The sequence below is a fragment of the Quercus suber genome, unplaced genomic scaffold (assembly GCF_002906115.3).
Source record: "Quercus suber isolate HL8 unplaced genomic scaffold, Cork oak 2.0 scaffold_146, whole genome shotgun sequence".
NCBI classification, from domain to species: domain Eukaryota; kingdom Viridiplantae; phylum Streptophyta; class Magnoliopsida; order Fagales; family Fagaceae; genus Quercus; species Quercus suber.
The window spans coordinates 197,106-219,033 of NW_027069607.1; the positions used below are offsets into that span (position 1 = coordinate 197,106).

The 21,928-nt window shown below is 35.4% G+C and overlaps 3 protein-coding genes across 27 annotated transcripts; 2 read left to right on the forward strand and 1 right to left on the reverse strand.

The window, feature by feature from the left end:
* Positions 1 to 3,391: 3,391 nt before the first annotated feature.
* Positions 3,392 to 20,769, reverse strand: LOC112003371 (receptor-like protein 6). 25 transcript variants are annotated; one of them, XM_065776958.1, is made up of 15 exons: positions 19,581 to 20,769; positions 17,143 to 19,491; positions 16,941 to 16,971; positions 16,729 to 16,844; positions 16,321 to 16,389; positions 14,771 to 14,829; positions 14,093 to 14,195; positions 7,964 to 8,209; positions 7,048 to 7,210; positions 6,599 to 6,730; positions 6,394 to 6,460; positions 5,805 to 5,993; positions 4,635 to 4,755; positions 4,024 to 4,073; positions 3,392 to 3,929 (listed from the first exon to the last, which is right to left on the reverse strand). In XM_065776958.1, the coding sequence occupies exons 1-2, from the start codon at positions 20,704 to 20,706 to the stop codon at positions 18,146 to 18,148; spliced, it is 2,472 nt and encodes an 823-aa protein (XP_065633030.1). In that variant the 5' UTR covers positions 20,707 to 20,769; the 3' UTR covers positions 3,392 to 3,929; positions 4,024 to 4,073; positions 4,635 to 4,755; positions 5,805 to 5,993; positions 6,394 to 6,460; positions 6,599 to 6,730; positions 7,048 to 7,210; positions 7,964 to 8,209; positions 14,093 to 14,195; positions 14,771 to 14,829; positions 16,321 to 16,389; positions 16,729 to 16,844; positions 16,941 to 16,971; positions 17,143 to 18,145. The 25 variants fall into 25 exon arrangements, with proteins under 25 accessions (XP_065633030.1, XP_065633038.1, XP_065633043.1 ...); XM_065776966.1 differs by adding an exon at positions 4,388 to 4,538 and having other exon boundaries at positions 7,048 to 8,209; XM_065776971.1 differs by having other exon boundaries at positions 7,048 to 8,209; positions 19,403 to 19,491.
* LOC112003378 (uncharacterized) lies at positions 8,966 to 9,760 on the forward strand. The gene is made up of 3 exons (XM_024035563.1): positions 8,966 to 9,078; positions 9,160 to 9,498; positions 9,586 to 9,760. The coding sequence occupies exons 1-3, from the start codon at positions 8,966 to 8,968 to the stop codon at positions 9,758 to 9,760; spliced, it is 627 nt and encodes a 208-aa protein (XP_023891331.1).
* Positions 11,492 to 12,940, forward strand: LOC136068996 (uncharacterized). Its single transcript, XM_065777011.1, has 2 exons — positions 11,492 to 12,286; positions 12,869 to 12,940. Exons 1-2 carry the CDS (start codon positions 11,492 to 11,494, stop codon positions 12,938 to 12,940), a joined length of 867 nt encoding a protein of 288 aa, XP_065633083.1.
* Positions 20,770 to 21,928: the final 1,159 nt, after the last annotated feature.

The following is a 21,928-nucleotide window of genomic DNA, read 5'->3' on the forward strand; positions in this document are numbered from 1 at the left end:
CTCAAAAAAGAATAGACAACATTGAGTTAATGCAATACTGCATAAAAATTAGGTGCACTGCCCCTAACTGGTGCTAGCTAACCAAGCCTGTCAGGCTGTCATCTTAATTTGTATGATTGTCTTCCAAGCATCTTGCATGTTTAAACCAAATATAGAAACAAACTATAAATATAAAGAACAAAGTGTTCAAAACTAAATGTAAAATTACGTGCTGCACTTGTCAATGAACTCCAGCTAATAAGAGGGAGGTTAAAATTATGAGTCAAGAAAGATTCATGCTCTGCACACTAACCATAAAGATTCATGCTTGTGTAACTTAACCATAAAAAATTCATGCTCTGCACACTAATGGCATGAACAAATGAAAATCCAGTTTTGTTGCACTTAGTTGATCCATAACATAGTTTTCTACTTCACATTACTCTTGATGGGACCATTATCCCGTGTGACTGTATGAGTTCGTTAGATAAATTCCCAGGCTTGGAATCTTTTTACAATCACCCAGAAAATGAGTGAAGTTGGGTTTTTGAAGAAAACAGATTGCAAGCTATTGCCAACTTTACAAAAAAAGCCTTCATCTGTGCTTGCAACACTGACAACAAAATTTATATACAAGGTGCAGCATATGCACAGCAAATTTACATAGCATGGCACATAACACTAGCTTTTCCAAAGTATGAAAATAGGGTGGGTTGTTTATCACCACCACCTTCAGGTTTCCCTCCTTGCTTGCCGGAGTGGAGCATAGCTTGCCAGTTTCATAACTATTTAGCTCTGAATCAGCTTTAAACTCCTCATTGTCTCCGCTTCAGTTGGCACTTAGCCGTTCCGTCCATGTTGAGAATGTACAACACTAAATGTTGAGTCTTGGTCACCTTTTTCAGTGAATGGTGCAAAATGGTGTATAGTCATCAGTCCCAGGCTCTTTTTAAAAGCTTTTTGGTGGATCAGTCTCGAATGATTCCGCCCAAGAGTTTTCCTCCTCCAGTGTCCGTTAGGCAAATATTATTTTTGCCAACTTATTTCCTATTTAATTTATTTTTGCTATTATTCAAGAGTCTCATTGCACTTTTTAATACTATTCATAGGTCTCATTATACTATTTTAGTTAAATTTGCTTTTATTTACAGTACTTTCAATAAAAGTTTTCACTTTTAGCAAAATAAGCGGATCTCAAACGGACCCTAAGTTTGATGGTTCTTCTATTTTAATTGCCTTTGTTGAGAAAAACTTATTAGTGATTGGATTGCTCCCCTCTATCTTTAATTTTATCTGCACAAAAATTATACTAGAGAGGAAAGAAATACATTACATAAGCCTCCGTTTGGTTGAGTGATTATAGGGAGGATAAAAAAGTAGGGAGAATAGTTGTTACTTGTTTGGTGAAAAGGGGAGAGATTTTGTTGGGGCTCAAGAGTTTCCTTTCCGAACTCACCGGACCATCCAAATACAATCTCCCCACTGCATTTTTTGATACTATTCATAGGTCCACTGTACTATTTCAGTTAACTTTTACTTTTATTTACAATACTTTCAACAAAATAAGCAGATCCCAAACGGATCCTAAGTTTGATGTTCTTCTCTTTTAATTGCCTTGTTGAGAAAAATTATTAGTGATTGGATTACTCCCCTCTATCTTTAATTTTACCTACACAAAAATTGTCTAGAGAGGAAAGAAATACATTACATAAGCCTGTTTGTTGGGGTGATTATAGGAGGATAGAAAATAGGGAAAATTGTTTGGTGAAAAGGGGAGAGATTTTGGACAAAATAGGGCAAAAATATTTGGACAAAAATGTCCACAACAAAATTTTAGCACAAAATGTAATTACAACTTACTCCTTGATTTTGGTCAAATTTAGTTTCTACTGTAGTTTGAAATTTGATACTTTATCCACCTGAAGTTAAAAAAGATCTAAATATGTAACTCACATCTGTTAAAAAATATCTAAATATGTAATTTTGCTCTATTTTTATCTCTCTCTCATCCAAAAAAAAAAAAAAAAACATAAAAATACAATATCAAATAAGATTAAAAAAAAACCCAGTGAAACACTTGCATTAGGAGATTTCAAAAATAATTCAGAATAGATAACTTTCTTTCCTAATTGCTCCATCTATTTTTGTCCCAAAAACTTTTAATCTTCTTATCATTAAAATTTTAATTGATTTCAGTTTGTTTAAGGTTTAAAAAAATTCTTAATTCTCATTTATATTTGATTTCATTCAAAGTGATGTTATGACTTCAATTTATTAATCTAAATTCATGATTGGTTATATCTAATTTTATTAAATCTAACAAATAATACCAAGAATTAGGATGATTTACTATTAATTTATAATATAATTTAAATATGTTCAAATTAAGAACTATTGATATATTTTTTTCAAAAAAGATGTTGACAATTTAGAAAGTAAAAAAACCTTTGGATTCTAAGCGAAAATTTCAATTTCCAAAGGACGTTTTAAGAATTCCAGGTACAATTTTTATTTTATTTTATAGATAATTGGTTGTTTATATTGAAAAGAAGTTCCCTTGGTGCGATGGTTACTTCATAAGTATAAGTGCTTATAGGGTATAGGAGGCAAGGTTCAAGTTTCCAAGAGGGAGTTTCACACACATATTGACTTAGAAATGAGTTCTCTAGAATAGCATTAGTTTAGTTTGGATTTGATCGGAGATATTTAGGGCCTGTTTGATTTGTGTTGAGGTTGTATTCATTTTCTATTTTCATTTTCGATACACAAATCTTGTACATATTTTTTGTTTCCATCTATTTTTTTGTTTGGTATCATTTTCTGCTTTGTCTTCCCCTTCACTTTTTTTTATGACAACCACCGAGAGAGAGAGAGAGAGAGAGAGAGAGAGAGAGAGAGTTCTTTGATGTGACAAGTCAGTGATAGTAGGACCCACATATTTGATTTTTTTTTTACAAAAATGCAATTGTATTCATTTTCAAGAAAATGGAAACACTAAAAAGTTGTATTCAGTTTTTGTATTCAAATCCTATTTTTTTATACTAAAAATGAAAACTAAATACAAATACAAAGCCAAACAAGTTTTTTTAATAGTGAGTTCCACAAAAAACTGAAAATGAATACAAAATACATCATTTTTTTTGCTCAAACCAAACAAGCCCTTAATTTTTTTGTATTCTAATTATCTTTTACACGTTAGTGTTTCCATGATGAGTGATGATTGACCAAATATAGATAAAATGTATCTAATATTTTTTAATAAATTTTGCACATATTTATTAAGTTGGGGTTGGCTTGGACTATAATGTCGGTCTGCCTTTTTTTTTTTTTTTTTTTGATAACATAATGTTGGTCTGCCTAAGCTTGTTTTTTGGTTGCTCAAACATATTTGGTGTGCCACTTATGCCTCAAATAAAACTTAAAAAGGTTCTTTGCTAGCGTGTTTGATATGATGTCTTTGGTTACAATTGTGTTGCTCTGAAATTGGTCGTTTGATCTGATTTTATGACCAGCTATTATGGTTAAATACAATCCTGGAACACCTATTGGTGTAAGCTGCATAACTAGCTCCGAAGTACTTGACAGTTAAAGGTCCTGCCTAGAAGCACCATCATAGCTTAAAAACCATCTAGCTCTTGAATTATTAGCTGCCCTAAGTGGTGGTACTTGGTGCAGCTCATTGAAATTTCCTTGTGGTGAGAGTCCCCTAGAAGATTTCAAATTTCTATTTGGGGATCTAGGTCTTTCTGTGGCTGGCGTTCGCCACAAAAAAGTACGTCCTTCTAATTCAGACCTTTGCTGCTGCATGTTATGCCTTGCAGGCTGAATAGTTTTTGACAACTTTTGACTTTGGTCCATCTTCCTTCTTTCTTCAAAAACCCTTGGAATTCGCTTCATCTTTCTTTTGTTTATCAGTTTCAAACGCAGATCATTTGGACTCATCCGGGAATCTTCACATGAATCAAGACATCAGAGTTAGGACAGTGAAACATATAAAGAACTAGAAACGATATAAAAATCTTAAAATAAGAGATAAGTAGTCACCATGCATTCCAATGTCACCACGACCCCGATTGATACCATTGCTTTGCTGCCTGTAAATGACATACACCCATCAATATTAAATTAAAAACATTTTTTGTAACAACTGAATCATAAACATGGACAACTAATTCTCTGAATACCATAAACCAATCCATGAGCCCCTGTTTTTAATTAAATTAGGTTTCTATGAACAATAATACCTTTGGTTGATAAGAAAAGTAGGAATAAGATAGAAATCAAAATGTTCAAAGAACTTTCATCACTTTAAAACTCATTATAATTTTGAAGAAAACACTGCCCTAGACCACCTTGACCGTGGTGGTGCTTTTGGAAAAGAAGCTGGGAAGAATGCCACTAAACTCACCCCCTGCTATAACCAAGGTTTAAACCCCTATCTGTTCTCTCTAATCTTGCAGCAACTGAAAAAAGCATAAAGCTTCTCCTATTTTTCCTCCGCAATCATGAAATGTATTTAATTGTCTCAACAGCCTATACTGTCCTAGCATAATGGTAACCTGAAATCCCTAAAACCATCAATCTAGACCATCATAAAATACTGGCAAATTATACTCAATCAGTTTAAATTCACAAAGCAACTAAACAACACGCACCGCTTGTTCGTGGACGAAAAACCATTGGCATTACTCCTATATCTCTCTTCCCTGGACCATTTGCTTCCATTAGTAGTAGGATGTGCGTTGGCATAGCCTGATATATTTCCTTTCCCCTTTACTACTTGCAAAGGAATTGAACCACACAAACATTTAATCAACAAAACAACACACAATGCAAATACAAGTGAACTAAACTCAATCTAATCATCAAAACAAGTCACTTCTCTAAAACCCAAATCCAATAATTCGCCCACCAATTCACACACTCAATAAAACTAAACTCAATTTAACCAACAAAATTAGTTACTTCCCCAAAACCTGTATCCGAAAACTCACCAATCAGTTCACATGGCCCGACAAGCTAAGCTCAACTTAACCAACAAAATTAGTTACTTATAAAACAAACCCGAGTCCGAAAATTCACCAATCAATTCATACATTGAATGAGTTAAACTCAATTTAACCCCAAAAAAAAACCCAGTTCCTTCTCCAAAACCTGAATCTGAAAACTAGTCAATCATTCAAGTAGGCGCAGAAAAGGGTATGCAGAATTAGAATCACGCAACAAAACAAACAACTCAAACAAATCCATAGGTTCATAGTATCGTGTCCGCCCCACACTCCCAACCAAATCTAATCTCATCTTAACTTATGGATAAGGGTTCCCACGTCTCACTCAAGTTTGAAGTCTGAACATCCCCAAACTCAAAAGTGTAAAGATTAAATTGTCACATATATAGAGAAAGAACCTGAAGATTGTGGGTGGTGCCACCGAGTTTGATTGGAAGCGAAGAAGCCCCGCCGATTTGGATTGAAAATTGTAACTCTGTTTCTTATGGTTTTGTTTAGCAGCCGTCTAGTTCTTGTGGTTAGATTGGAAGAGAACAAACAACTCAAACAAATCCATATGTTCATAGTATTGTGTCCTCCCCACACTCCCAACCAAATCTAATCTCATCCCAACTTATGAATAAGGGTTCCCACGTCTCACTCAAGTTTCAGGTCTGAACATCCCCAAACTCAAAGTGTAAAGATTAAATTGTCACATATATAATAAGAACATATATAAGAACCGGAACTCAAACAAAACAACATTAGCATATATCCACAAAGTTTAGAGAAACAATATAAACCCATATCAGCGTTAATCCTATGTAGAGAGAGAACCTGAAGATTGTAGGTGGCATCGCCGAGTTTGATTGGAAGTGAAGAAGCGCCGCCGATTTGAGGTTGTGGGTGTGCCGCCGAGTTGGATTGAAATTTGTAACTCTGTTTCTTCTCTTGTGGGATTGGTTTTGTTTAGCAGCTGTCTAGTTCTTGTGGTTGGATTGGAAGAGAAGAAGCTAGAGAGACAAACTGGGAAGAAGATGAGGCAGAGCGTGAGCCGTAGAGAGAAAAGCATAGATGAATGATTTATTTTATTTTATTTTATTATATATATATATATATAACCTGCTTAACGGTAACGGTATCCTTCAAAATTATATGACTTCAAAATTATATGATTGAGATCAAAACAATATTAAATTAATGATTCAGATTTAGGTGGGTACCATATCCCTTCTTTAGGGTACACGACCCAATATGTAAACAATGATAAATCCTAGACACTATCAACAGTATGGAAATTGCAAACCCAATACCATATATGATGTTTTGAACATATTCACACTTTGTTCATATCCAAAAATACTCTTATATATTAGAAATTACTAGTCTTTATCCACCGTGCAAAATGAGTCAAGCATGGCTCTACCTAGAAATTATTGCTCAATTTCGACCCCAAGCCCTGATGGTTTGCAATAAATTCTCTCTTTAATTTGCTGCAACAAGTGTGAATGAGAAATCAATGAACAAACAAACACACTCTCAAAATAAGAGAGAGGTTTGCGTGTGTCACTCTACTTGCAGAACAAATCAGTGACCATAAAATTTTTGGTGGTTAAGTGCCCTTGATGTACCTGTTGAATTCCTAACAGAACCAATAAGCAATTCATCTGTTGCTGCTTCGGAAAGTCAACAGAGGATGATACCAACCATTGAGTTGCTGCTGCTGCATACCACTGGCACAGAGAGTTAACCATTTCCACTTTCTGCATTTGAAAATTCTAGCTAATAAGAATAAACCCCAACGGGGATCCATGGAAATCAGAAATCAAGTTTTGAATATCGGCATAACATATTAATTTTTTCCTTCTTTCACTAGATTCATTGGTGGTACTTAATTATCATTGGATTACTCCATTTCTATATGATCATTTTAATTCCAAGTTTGTCTTATCGAAATAAAATGACATCTTAATTCTAAAGTCAAAGATGTAGGTTATTATTTTTAATAAGAATAACTTGAACCAAAGATTTTTTTATGTGGCTTGAATTTTAAGACAATGTGCAACATGATTTCTTTTACCTTCACATTTCATTAACTTTGATATGTAGGGAATGTGTACCAAAGAAGGAATCCAATCTTTGCAATTTTTCTTGGGCTCAACATGCTGATTAGGAGCTTTCTCAAATTTCCTTGTTCGTTCTTTTCACTCTTCAATCAGATCTCTCCATCCAACATCTTTCCCCTACTTTTCAAAGTTAGAGATGTATAATATTTTGACCATCCTGGTCGTTAATCCAAAGAGAAATTGAAGAAGATTTGTTGATAAAAAAACAGCACTGATCTTTAGTAGTTTAGACAAAAGAAGCAAACATTCTTTGAGACACTTATTAAGGAAAAAATCATGGTGCTAGATAACCTGTTTAAGAAAAAGTACTATCAAATATACATATGGATTTGCTGAGTTATACAACCCCATTTAGTTGGGATTAAGAATTAGTTAAATCAAATAGATAGCAAACTCCACTTTTGGAAGCAACATGATATACAACACACTATAAATAATTGATTCGTATTTCCGAATTCACTAATTATAACATATACCTAATTGAGAAGAAGATAGTGCTTTAAGAAGCACATCCTTCCAATTAGATGATACGCCAATAGTAAAAGCATAATTTTTCAGTAGAAAATTAATTACTAAGGTAGGTCAATTGCCATAATTGACAAGTAACATAGTAGAACTAGAGAATACTAAGTATATAGGCAATGAAGTTATTTAGTGATACTTATTGATGAGATGAATTCAGAGTTTGCTACACAAAATATTTAGCAGCTTTTATACAATCAAGTTAATGATGGTTTGAGCTAAAGCTCGTTAATTTTGGATTTTCTAACACCTACAAGTAAATCAAACACATAATCACGGAAGACTAGAAGGGTCTCTTCTACAACTATTAGACTATATTGTGAGTGCATAATCAAAACGGACCCTTACCATTCTACCCAAATTCTCTAATGACATTTAGATATCTTCCAATGGTCAAAATTGTTGAATAACTACAAGGAAGCTTGGATTCCCATCCTTGAGGTTGTACAATTGCTTCCTCCAATTTTTCACATCATAGTCCTGAATGAGGTTTTCTTACAAAGAATAGTACAGAAAATTGTATATACTGAAAGACATATTTGATGAGCACTTTGTTGAAGATAAAACAATATACATTTTGAAGAGATTTGTTCCCTGCAATGAAAAATTCACCATAAGGATTATCAGCGAATCCTTCATAGACCCACCAAATATTTTGTTTGAGTTCCTTGTTGAACAAGAAAAAAAGAAAGGATAATTACATTTTACCCACCTGTGGTTTGCCTCTAATATGACTTGCCTACCCGTGGTTTCAATTTTGACACTTTACCCACCTGTGATTCCTTCCGTTACTAATCCGTAACCCACCTCTCCTTCAGCCGTTACTCTAACACATAATATGTCAAAAACAAAAGCCCAAACAGATCAAAACACTCCTCACTCCCAAAACTCACTCCCATCCAACTTGCTCACCAAACTAAGATCCTAGATGCTACAATGCTAAAATGGAGAATTTGAGAATGCTGTCAAAGCACCATTTTATGTTGGTAGATATGTGGATTTTGTTGCATGGGTAATTAGCCATGGAGAACCTTGGTACTTAGATCCTGCACTGGGAGACCTTCAACCAAATATTCATTTTGTGAACATTTTGTTTGAAATCCAGAAAATTAGCTAAACTAAAATCAACCCAGAATTTAGAAACTAAAAGCTAAACCCACAAAATCAACCAAAACTCAAAGCTAATGACGGCCATGTTCTAATGTCTTTCTTAGCGGTGATTCATAGTTTGTGGTGTGGACAACATGTTGACTGGTCTTATTTAGGTTCTTGTGGAGCTTCCCCCGGGGGGGGGTGGGGGGGGGGTGGGGGGCGGTGTTAGTGATGTGGGACACTCGGGTAGTGAATAAAATGGAGGAAGCAGTGGGGAGATTTTCAGTTTCTTGTAAATTTACTAATGTGTCAGATCAGTTTGTTTGGGCGTTTACTGGTGTTTATGGTCCTAATTTACACCAGGATAGGAGGTTTTTATGGGAGGAACTTTGTGGATTGAATAGTTGGTAGAGTGTTCCATGGTGTGTGGCTGGTGACTTTAATGTGGTTAGGTTCCCTTCCGAATGTTTGGGGTCTACTTCTTTCACTGCGGCTATGTGGGAGTTCTCCAATTTTATTTCGGAACAGGGTCTCATTGATCTGCCTTTGCAAGGGGGTACTTTTACTTGGTCAAATTCTAGAGAAGTTGTTTCGAAGGCTAGGCTGGACAAATTCTTGTTTTCTGCAGATTGGGAGGATAAGTTTCCAACAATTTCTCAAAGACGGATGTTTAGGTTGTACTCGGATCATTTTCCAATTGTCCTTAAGGGTGGGTCTTTTCAGAGAAGGAGTATGCTGTTTAGACTTGAGAATATGTGGCTTAAGGATGATGGTTTTGTGGATATGGTTCGGTTTTAATGGGAGGCCTATCAGGTCCATGGTGCACCGAGTTTTATTATGGCTAATAAACTAAAGCTTTTAAAAAATGATTTGAAAAGATGGAATGAGGAGGTGTTTGGTCATGTTGAAGTTCGGACTAAAAAATTGTGGAAGGACCTGAGTGTTCTAGAGAATATGGAGGAAAGTCGGGGTTTATTAGTGGAGGAAAGGGTAGAAATGGGAAGAATTCGTGATGAGTTAGAAAAAGTTACTTTGTTGGAAGAAATATGTTGAAGGCAAAAATCTAGAGTTCTCTGTGTTAGGGAGGGAGACAGAAATACAAAATTTTTCCACCGTATAGCTAACTCTCACAAGAGGGTTAATTTTATTGATAGGCTTATGGTGGATGGGGTGTTTTCTTCGGATCCAGTTGCTATAGCTGACTGTATTTCTCAGCTTTATAGACAACTTTATTCTGAGGATGTGGCTCGCAGACCTGTCTTAGAGGATGTGGATTTTTCTAGTATCTCAATGGAAGATGCAAGCTGGTTAGATAGACCTTTTAAGGAAGAAGAGGTGTTTGGGGTGATCAATGATTTTAATGGTGATAAGGCACTTGGCCCGAATGGCTTTTCCATGGCATTTTTTCAGTCTTGTTGGGGTGTTTTGAAAATAGAAATTATGGTTGTATTCCATAATTTTCTTACTCAGGCAGTATTTGAGAAAAGTCTTAATGCTTCGTTCCTTGCCCTTATTCCCAAGAAAGTGGATGCTGTGGAGGTCAAGGACTTCCGGCCTATTAGCTTAGTTGGTGGGATTTATAAGATTATTTCTAAGGTATTGGCTAATCGGCCTCGTAGGGTGGTGAATGGGCTTATTTCGGATTCACAAAATGCTTTTATGAAAGGTAGACAGATTTTAGATTCCGTATTGATTGCTTCAAAATGTATTGATAATAGATTGAAGTTAGGAGTTCCAGGTGTGTTGTGTAAATTGGATCTGAAGAAGGCGTATGATCATGTGAGTTGGGATTTTTTACTATATAGGCTCCAACGTTGTGGTTTCTCAGAGAAATGGAGAAAATGGATAAGGTATTGCATATCTACTATAAAGTTTTCCATTCTGATCAATGGTAACCCATCTGATTTCTTTAGAAGTTCTAGGGGGCTTCGACAAGGGGATCCTTTATCTCCTTTGTTGTTTGATATTGTGATGGAGGCTTTAAGTCGTATGTTGGATGTGGCTGCTTCCGCTGGGCAATTCTCAGGCTTTTCTGTGGGTAGTACGGCTGGTCAGTCAGTGATGGTGTCTCATCTTTTATTTGCAGATGATACTCTGATTTTTTGTGATGTTGTACCTTCTCAAATTGTTAATTTGAGGGTGATTTTTGCTAGATTTGAGGAGGTGTCAGGGCTTAGTATTAATTTGGGAAAATCGGAGTTGGTACCTGTTGGTGGAGTGCCCAATTTAGAGGTTTTGGTGGGTTTGTTGGGGTGTGGGTAGTCTTCTCTGCCATTTACATATTTGGACCTTCCATTAGGTGCAAAATTTAAGGATTTATCTGTTTGGAATCCTATTCTAGAGAGAATGGAGAGGAGATTAGCAGGCTGGAAGAGATTGTATTTATCTAAAGGGGATAAGGTGACACTCATTAAAAGCTCGCTCTCGTCTTTGCCTACATATTTTCTTTCCCTTTTTCCTTTACAAGGAAAGGTAGCAAAGCGTATGGAGAAATTACAGAAAGATTTTTTGTGGAATGGGATTGATGGTGAGCCTAAAATTCATTTAGTTAATTGGGCTAAGGTTTGTAGGCCTTTGAAGGTTAAGGGGTTGGGTATAAGAAGATTGGGAAACTTTAATTCTGCCTTGCTAGGAAAATGGTTGTGGAGGTATGGCATGGAAACTGATGCTTTATGGAGGAGGGTTATAGAGGCAAAATATGGGAACATATGGGGTGGTTAGTGTACGAAAAAGGTGACAAGTACTTATGAGGTCAGCCTGTGGAGATACATTAGAAGTGGCTGGATGAACTTCTCTAAATTTCTGGTTTACGATGTGGGGGATGGTTCTAGAGTAAAATTTTGGAAGCATGTGTGGTGTGGAGATTGTACTTTACAAGAGGCCTTTCTGGAGCTTTACTGTCTTAGTAGGTCAAAGGATTCCTCGGTGGCTGAAGTTATGGGTTGGTCTGCTGGGAGGTTTCACTGGAATGTGCAATTTCGTCGTCCACCACAAGATTGGGAAGAAGAAGCCTTTGATCGGTTTATGGGGTTGGTATATTCTTCGTCAGTGCGGGGGTTTGGCCTAGATAAGGTTTGTTGGAAGCCTGCAAGGAATAGAGGTTTTGAGGTTAGAGGTTATTATAGCTCTTTCTACCCTCCTACTTTTGTTTCCTTTCCTTGGAGAACGATATGGCAATCAAAGGTTTCTCCAAGGGTGGCTTTCTTTTGTTGGTCTGTTTCATTAGGTAAGATCTTAACAACAGATAACCTTCGTAAAAGACAAGTGATAGTGCTTGATTGGTGCTATATGTGTAAGAGGTGTGGGGAGTCGGTGGATCATCTGCTACTTCATTGCCCCATAGCTTGGGAGTTGTGGTTTATGGTTTTCTGCTTGTTTGGTCTTCATTGGGTTATGCCTCATACTGTTCTTGAGTTGTTTGAAGCTTGGCAAGGAAAGTTTGCGCGACATCATCATATGGATGTTTGGAAATTAGTGCCTCATTGCTTGATTTGGTGCATTTGGCATGAAAGAAATGCTAGAAGCTTTGAGGGTTATGAGAGCTTAAGTCTTTGTTCTTACACACTCTCTATGAATGGAGTGTGGTCTTTTCCCATTTTTCTTGTTCTTCCTTTTCTATTTTCCTTGACCGTTGTTCTTTTGTTTCTTGATTTGTGCCCCCATAGTACATTCCCAATGTACTCGGTTTGGCAATTTTTCTATTATTAATAATATTCTTACGTTATTTATAAAAAAAAAAAAAAAAAATGTCTTTCTTCTTATCGTATCTGGTGATAGCGTGGGGGAAGCCTTGCTTTATCTTTTCCTATTTGTCTCTTGAGTTGGCTCACTAGAGCAAGCCTAGGCATTTGTTCTTTTCTTTATATATGTATATTTGTATACGGTTACTCTTTTACATTAACATAGTTCTGTCTATTATCTCCAAAAAAAAAAAAAAAGTGAACCCAAAATTTTTGAACATAAACCCAAACCAAAAACTAAACCCAAAAATTAAACCCATAAATTTTGAACATAACCCACAACCACTACAACCAAAGATTAAAACCAAATCAAACAAACCACAAATTTCTTTTTCAATCTTTTCTATCCTCTTGACAATTTTGTTTGGATTCATAGGCTTAAGATTTGAGAATGTTCTTATGATCCTCACTATCGAACCAGTCAAATGAGATCGGCATAGTCATGGACAACGACGACATCGTTTGGGAATTGGAGCTTGGTGCCTTAACGTAAATGCTGCTGTTGTTGTCGTTTTTGTGGGTTTTACCATTGAATGAGAATGTGAAGGTCGAGAAAGATGGGTCCTCGGATTGGGGCTCTTGGGCATTGGCAATGGAAGTGAAGAGACGAGTTTGGATTTGGGATTGGGATGAGAATGTTGTGAAAAATTTTGGGTTTCTTTTGATGGAGTTTAAGGTTTTGATAATCAGTGAATTTGCCATTGAATTGGGATTTTGTTTTCTGTGCTCTGGGTTTTGCTGGAAGTATGTTTGGGGTTTTGACTATTTTTACTTCCCAAAACCACTTTTGCATTTGCAGAGGAATTTGGGTCTTGGAAAAGCTTTGGACTGGTCAGTCAGCTCAGGGTTTGGGCCTGTGTTGGATATTGTTTTTGGGTTCAACTTCCTGTAATTTTTCAGATTTTTAGATATGTTCTTCATGTTCAAGATTTGAGTGAGGAGTGTTTTGATCTGTTTGGGCTTTTGTTTTTGACATATTTGTGTTAGAGTAACGGCTGAAGGAGAGGTGGGTTACGGATTAGTAACGGAGGGAATGACAAGTGGGAAAAGTGTCAAAATTGAAACCACAGGTAGGCAAGTCAAATTAGAGGCAAACCACAGGTGGGTAAAGTGTAATTATGCCAAAAAATAATTAGACTGAATCATAAACTAACAATGAGGCAAACAATAGTAGAATAATGACATCTGTAAGGTCCTAAAGAAAAATAAAATTATCTAAAATCCCTGGTCATTGACTAATAAACATAATCAAATTAACTTTTGGCCTAATATCTCAAACTTAATTTAAACTTTAAATTTATGAACATTACCAAGAAGAAGTGGACATGGATATAAGCTGCAGACACACTAATATGGCAGATTAGGAGAGACAAAGACACAACATGAATAAAATTGTGCTAGTGTTTTCGTGTTTCTGTATGTGTGTCATCATGTTGATAAAACTAATACATGGGTGTAAATATTACTAAGTAACACTAATAATGTACCAACATGTGGTCTATGATCTATTAAGTTTATGAGATCAAGTAATTAAATATTTAGAGTCCTCTAGATTATTAAAATAGAGGTTGTGAAAGGCATAATCAGGGGTGACCTCATTGATACTAGCATCAAAGAAAAATTCCAGTTGTGACTTAAATCATACCTTTCATACATGCCAACAATATGCTTTGCTTGCACATTGCATTATCTCTTCATGCAACGACTTCACTGGTGATATGCATTATCACCAACCATGACCTTAGCCTCTATGTAGGAAAAATAACACGTTAAGAACCCAGAGAGCATATACTCCACACTGTAATGGTCAACATTTCCATTTTTGAACTTGTATATTTGTCTCTTATCAAAGTTAATGAATATTTTTATTACCTTACTAATTATAGCCTTTGGCATCACATTAGTTACATGAAATATATGTATTTATGCACATGTAAAAGTACATATAGCGACAGCTTTCCAAAATGTGTTTCTTCAAAGTGTTCAACTTTTTGTACCAAAATAAATCAAATTTTAATACAAAGACTTACATTTGTACCCATTTGCATCAAGTATGAAGTTGATCAATTCAAAGGAACAGAGGATCTCAAAGAATAGAAAGATAAATCTTAGCGAAAAAATAAATTGCCTCAATAAATTGCCCAAATCATGAGTTTCAAATTATGAAATATCTTAAGAATTTAATCTTTTTGTCTTCATACACACATCATGTACTACACAACCGTATAAAGCATCCAAGGATAATTATATTTACCAAATTCTCTACAGGTTTGACACCATCATATAGACATATCATGAAAGAAATAGGGAAAGGGATCCACACCTTCAACATCTGATCATGTACTATTCTGCCAAGAAATTCTCGACTGTAGGAAAAAAAACCTGCAAGACCAAGCAAAGACAGATTTTAAAAATTGGTATAGTGATTCATAGCCACTAGTCCAGAATGAGGATTGCAAGGATTAAGAAGATAGGTACCAATGACCTAATTTACAACTTACATTAAAAATCTGACGTGTACTGATACAGAATACCAGCTTAACTCTACAGTTTAATAGGCAGTAGATACACCAAGAAAACAAGGCATCAACATTAAATGAATCCTCTCATTAATGGGTTCATTATCAAAAATATTTGGGGAAAAATTCTATTATTACATCTGCTGATATTTTTCTTTAATGGTAGTTTACACATGCATCTGGTTTCTCTGGAAACCCATGGCTTCATCTTCCATTTTACAACCCCCACCCCTCCAAAATCTTAAACCCATAGTCTCACCCCCCACCTTGCTATTATTTAAAAAAAAAAAAAAAAAAAAAACTACTTCCCTAATAACCAAACAAACAACTGTGTTTTTGTAGGGCACACTCCAGCTACCAAAAAATAAAAAAGGTCTCCCAATTTTTATCTTCACAATGGAATGCAACACTCAATTGATTTTAATTGCTTTTACCCCCTTCAATCAGAATTAGTACTTGTCAACTATAACAATCAAAACGAAAATTGTTGAAATTTAACAGGAGTGTCCACTTCCCTTGTGTTTGCTACATCCCTACGAATAGCAAACAGGTAAAATGTGGAACTCAAGATTTCAGCATCTTAACACTTATTCCTTCACGCACCACTTTGTTTCTATCGATCTAGTAGGCCAAAGAGTGTTGGCAAAGATGATAGTGAAATGATGACATAAGTCTTATGCCTTATACACTCATTCCAACCAAATAGCAACCCAACTCTGAACTGACTACGGCTCAAGTACCTCAGTTCTAATGGTGAGTGGTGATTTATGCTCCACTTGTTTTGTTGGAAACTTTATGTGAAGATAGATTTCCAATGTTTGGTAGTATAAAAAAATTGGTCAAAGGAAAACACTCTTTGATCAACAAAAAAATCTATAAAAAATGACTTATTTTTTAGATAGTGTCTGCTGCATTGAGGATGAATTAATGAGGGAGAAAAAATGAGGATTGTTGTTGCATGTGTAAGATTAGCAGGGAGACAATAGACTATCGTCTTATTTATTGTAAAATAGCAAAGGACCTTTGATTTTTATGCATTTCTTGTTCAGCACTATGTGGACTATGCCTGGAACATTAGTTATTATTAGCATGCTAGATACAACAGTTTAGAGCACACTTTAGTGAAAGAAAATGTTATTCCTTTATATGGGGTGTGCCCATCTTCTAAATGTGATTAATCTCACTACCTCCTACTCACAAAGTGGTTCAAGGCATAGATCTTTTTAAAATGGGCTTCACCTTGAAATCAAACTTGGAAGAAAGCTAACCAAATGCATACCAACTATCACTAAAAAGGAAAAGGAATGAGAAAAATAAAAAAGACAAATGAAACTGGGAAAGTTCCTCTATATACCTTCAGGCAGAAAGAGGGGGAAAACCATACAGTGATATATACCTTCAGTCCACATTCATATATCAAAACCTGAAGATTGCAAATGGGAGAAGAAATCATATCAAATCAACACCTACAAGTTGACTTATAGCTCACCAAACTTCCATATATAAACTCAAAATCATCTTGAATCTTCAGTCAAATTGAATTCACATTTTTTCTTTTTTCAGTCGAAAAATGGCAATACTTACATTCAACATAGATAGCAAGTGTATAGTTAAAAACCATCATAAATTTCCACAACATTGAAATTTAAGAAATTCATTCACCAAAGAATAAAAAAAATTGGACAAAAACAAAAGCAAAATTTCAATATAGAAGGATGTGGTACCCAACAATAAAATCAAGAAAGAGAGAATGAGGCCTTACTGTCTACTTAGGGGTCTTAAGCTATTCAAGAGCACAAAGGTTATTAATATGTTCCAAAACATCAAATCCATCAACCTTGCATGTTACTGGGTATTTGATGCTAAGCCAAGCAGAAACTATGCGCCAAAAGCAAACAAATCAGATCAATAAAAGACAAGTATTATAATAACTCAAAAACTAGAGTGCAAGGGGAAAAGGAATCTTGGGCCTACCAATTATTTCAACAGCAACAACACCAACCAACTGCATTAAAATAAATAAATAAATAAAACAAATCAAATACTTATTTAATAAATATTAATTAAAAAGATCAACAGCTTGATTTCCCTATGAATGATCCTGTGTCTTTGGAGATAAAGAGAGAGAAGAAAGTGACAAAGGCACCCCAAGATGTAAATAAAGACGGAGGCATACCTTGGCAACAAATGGTGTCCTGTGTCTTTGGGGACCATGAAAGAAGGGTGATATTCTTCTAAATCACCATTATGTGCTATCTTCGTCATTTGAAAAATGAAGAAGACGAGAGTAAATAAGGATGATGAAGACGGCAAGTTGAAAGGGAAGCCTCATCTTTATCCCAATTCTAACACATGGAAGGAGTTCGAGGAGAGCTTTGTTTCTTCTTTGCCATTGGAGTTAGATTCCAGCATGTTCGTAATTTCCTCCATGGTTGAAAAAATTCCATGATCTAGAAATGAAAAAACCCACAACAGATGCATTGTACTTGGACTCCCAACCTTTTCATGAAATTGAAGTGATTTCCACGAATTACAAAACGTTACAGCATGCCTTTGAAACTTTTTTCAAAAACTCTAACAAATCTACCCACAAATGTTTTGACTAGTTATTTTCTTCTACCACACCTGTGGGTATTATTCCTCTGCCTTCTGAGCATGATATGTTGCTCTAGTTTGACCATCCCCCTCACAATCCACTTTGGTTTTCCAATTTTAAACATAAGATATCCCATTAGTATTCCAAATATCACCCCACATCCATAACCTATCAATAATCCATAACCTATCAATACAACTTGCCAATCAAACCCATTTTCAGACTCTAAGTTGTCTTCTTCTTGCAAGGTTGATGGCAGTGGTTGCTCACGGTTGACACATGTTCTTGACAATGGAGATCCACATAATCCCAAGTTTTCGGTGTACGAATCATTGTTGAATGTTTTGAACGGCATTCCTAAAGTTATCTTTCCTGTAAGTTGGTTATATGATAGCTTTAAAACTTCAAGCCGCGGTAGATATACCAATTGACTGGGAATCTCTCCACTGAGCTTGTTGAAAGAGAGGTCTAACCATACAAGATTATTCAAATTTTCAAAAGATGATGGAATATAACCTATAAGTTTATTGTGAGAAAAGTTGAGCCCCTCGAGTGATTTAAGCCTTCCAATTATCTTTGGCATCTACCCTTTGAAACTATTGTTTGAAAAATCAATGCTTATAAAGTCAGTTCGGATTCTCACCAACTTGGTATCCTGCCCTTTGATCATGAGATTCACTGAATCCTGATAATGCATACCTCCCATATATTTCAATGCAACTTCACTTTCATTCACACTCATCATGGCTTTCAAATATTCGAAATATTTTCTTGGCAAACTACCATTAAATTGATTATTAGAGATGTCAATGATTCGCAAATTTGGAAAAGGAAATTTGGTTTTAGGATTGCCTATATGACCTTGAAATCTATTTGATCGTATGACAAGAACCCGTAAGTTCTGAAGACTTCCCAACCAATAAGGGAAGACTCCATTTATCTTATTGTTTCCAAGATCTAGAACTTCCAAGTTTGTACAATTTGCCAAAGATCGTGGCAATGGCCCTTCCAATTGATTGCCATTAAGGTTAATATTCCTAAAATGATTTCCCTTGGAAAATGTTGCAGGGATGGTACCATGAAGGCTATTCATTCGTAAATCCAACACTGAGAGGACATTAGAGTGTACCAAACACTTAGGAATCGTGCCACTTAAGTTATTGTGAGACAAATCTAGAACTACAAGGGAACTTGCATTGCAAATTAAAGTAGGGATTTCTCCAATTAATTTGTTATTGGAGACAAAGATATATTGCACCCTAAGAAAGTTTAGAGTGGGAAATGGTCCTTGAAGCAAGTTGTGAGAAAGATCAAGAAAATATAATGAATCCCTCCCTATATCCCCCAACCATCTTGGAGCTTGACCATAAATACTGTTATTGGAAAGGTCTAAATCTTTTAAATTTGTTGCTGCTCTTAAGAAAATTGGGAACTCATTAATGTTGGAAGAAGACAAGTTGAGCTGCTCAATATAAGGCAAGGAATAGGTGACATTATTGTTGATGCTAACTAAGTTATTTGATAAATCAAGATCCTTGAGATTTTTGAACTTTGAAAATATTTCAAAGTCCAACATAATACTCAAGTTATTTGATGAGAGAGATAAAGAAGTAAGGTTCACTAGTCTAGATATTGACTTAGGTATAGAGCCCTGTAGCTTATTATAGCCCAAGTTAAGCTCTTCCAATGAATTGGACTTGAATTCACCAATCTCGCTAATGAATTGATTATTAGCGATTCCTAATCTCACCAAAGATGGCAAACTGAACAACCAAGATGGCAATGTTCCATTTAGAAAATTTGAACTTAAAGAGAGATGAATTAGATTCAAACCACTTACGTGATTAGGAAGGGGACCAACAAGTTGATTATCACCAAGGAGTAATGTGGAGAGATTTGGCAAGTTCAATAGTGAGGACGGCAACAAACCTGTTAAATATTTCCCAATAATTGAAAATTGTTAGTTTCATGCATTTGCCAAAAACACCTAAAATACATAAAGGGCAATTAAATCTCACCATTAAAATTATTAGATACCAGTTGTAAAGAAGTAAGTTTTGTAAGGTTCCCAAGACATGCTGGAATCACTCCAGATAACTTGTTTTTTGATAGGCTCAAAAGAGTAAGTTGTGTGAGATTTTCAAGTGATGTTGGAATTGACCCAGTAAAATTGTTCGATGATAAAATCAGATCAGTAATTTGAGTGAAGTTTCCAAGTGATGTTGGAATTGACCCTGAAAGTTTGCAATAAGATAGATCCAAATACTTCAAGGCCTTTAGATTGCCAATAAATTCAGGTATTTCTCCTGAAATCTTTATCTTAGAGAGATCTAAGAACTTTAGGGAAGTACTACTCCAATTAGACTTTGGAAGAGAGCCATTAAGATAAGGATTAGACCCTAGATCAAGGGTTTGTAAACTCGGAAGGAGTAGGATGCTATTTTCGAGTTTTCCCTGCAAGTTACAGCTATGGAGACTAAGAGTCGTCAAAGACGAAGATAGGTTCATCAAAGATTTAGGTCTAATTGAGGACATATCTGTGTAATCCAGATGAAGTTCCCTTAACAGAGTTAGGTTATTCCATATTGGTGTTTCAATTAACATATAATTGTTGTAAGAAAGATCGAGCGAAACCAGCGAAGACAACTGGGAGATTTCAGATAGGATATGGTCAACAGAGAAGGAATGAGAAAGGTTAAGATGAGTCAAACTCTTAAACTGGCCAAACTCAGATGAATTCGGAGAGTAATGGAAGTAATTTCCAGCGAGGTTCAAGCTCCTGAGATGACGAAGAAGAAAGAGGGTACTGTTGGAATCAATGGCGCCCTTGAGCCGACTACAACTTAGGTCAAGGCCAATCACATGGCCTGTGTTTTTGTCACACTCAACCCCATCCCAACTGCAACAATGCTTATCCTCCTTCCAAGAGGCTGTCCTTGGATAAGATGTTTCACATAATTGGACATGAGAACTAGATCTATCATAAGAACTAACATAACTATCGAGAGAAAGAGAGTTATTAAATTGGAGTAGAGCAGAGCATTGTGAGTTTGAAGACAAGGAAGAAGAAAAAGACGATGGAGAATGCAAGAAGAGCAAGGAAAGTAGACACAAGACTTGATACTTCCCTGTTAAACACCCCATTTGATACCCTACAGCCTATAATAAGAAAGCTGGACAAAAATATTTCTGATGTTATCACTTATCAGTAAGGGAAGGTGAATGGGAATGGAACTGACGAACATATATTTATATATGTATATATGCTGCCAATTCAGTCAAAGTCCTCTTACCTTTTTTTGCTAAAAAAAAAGTCTTCTACCTTGCTTCCAATTTCCCTTTTTTAAGTCAATCAAAGTCCTTGAGTTATGAAAACTACAACAATACTGCAAATTTATTCAACCATGTGTTATACATGGTCTTGATCATAGAATCGTATTTGATAAAATAATCTCATTCACTAAAATTGGTAAAATGGTATTTTCAAAAATCATTCATTAGTTTAAATTGACGAAAAGCTATAAATTATGGACCTCACCTTAGAGCATTAGCATTAAGTTGGGCAAAACCCCAAATAAGTTATTTTACTCCCCAATTACCAAAATTGAAGCAACATCTAGGTTGCTATTGCTAAAATTTTTTAGCAAATTGCTACATTATGTTGTTACATTTAAAATTAGTGTAGCAGTGTGGCTAAATAACCTCAATTCTTGTTATTTCAGGGCAATAACCAATGGGCATGCACATCTCGAACGTATCACATAGAAAGTTAACAGAAATTAAATTTGTCATCTACTGTTGAAGGTCCAGGCTTAATGGTTACAGATACTACTAAAAACAAAATTAAATTATGTATACAATTTCTTCCATAGGTTCAAATGCAATAAAAGAAATATGGTCTTGATAAAGATATAAAAGAGGAATTGTGACATTTTATACAATTTCTTTCATAAGTTCAAAAGTAAAGTGGGCCTAAATTAAAAAATAATAATAATAATAACACTAGTTTTATTAAATTAAAAAGAACTTTTTTTAAAAAAAATACTGAAAAACTAGAGGATACTAAGGGTCCGTTTGGATTGAACTTATTGTTGCTGAAACTGAAAACTGAAAACTGAAAACTGAAAACACTGTAGCAAAATAATTTTTAAATGTGTAAATAGTACCGTGAGACCCATTTTTAATATTTTTTATTACATGAATAGTGCATAAACAGTACGTGAACAGTGCATGCACTGTTCATGCACCGATTTTTTTGCCTCCAAAGTCAAACAAAGCAGCCAAAAAAAAAAAAAAAAATAGAGAGAGAGAGAGAGAGAGAGAGAGAGAGAGAGAGAGAGAGAGAGAGAGAGAGAGAGGGCAATGT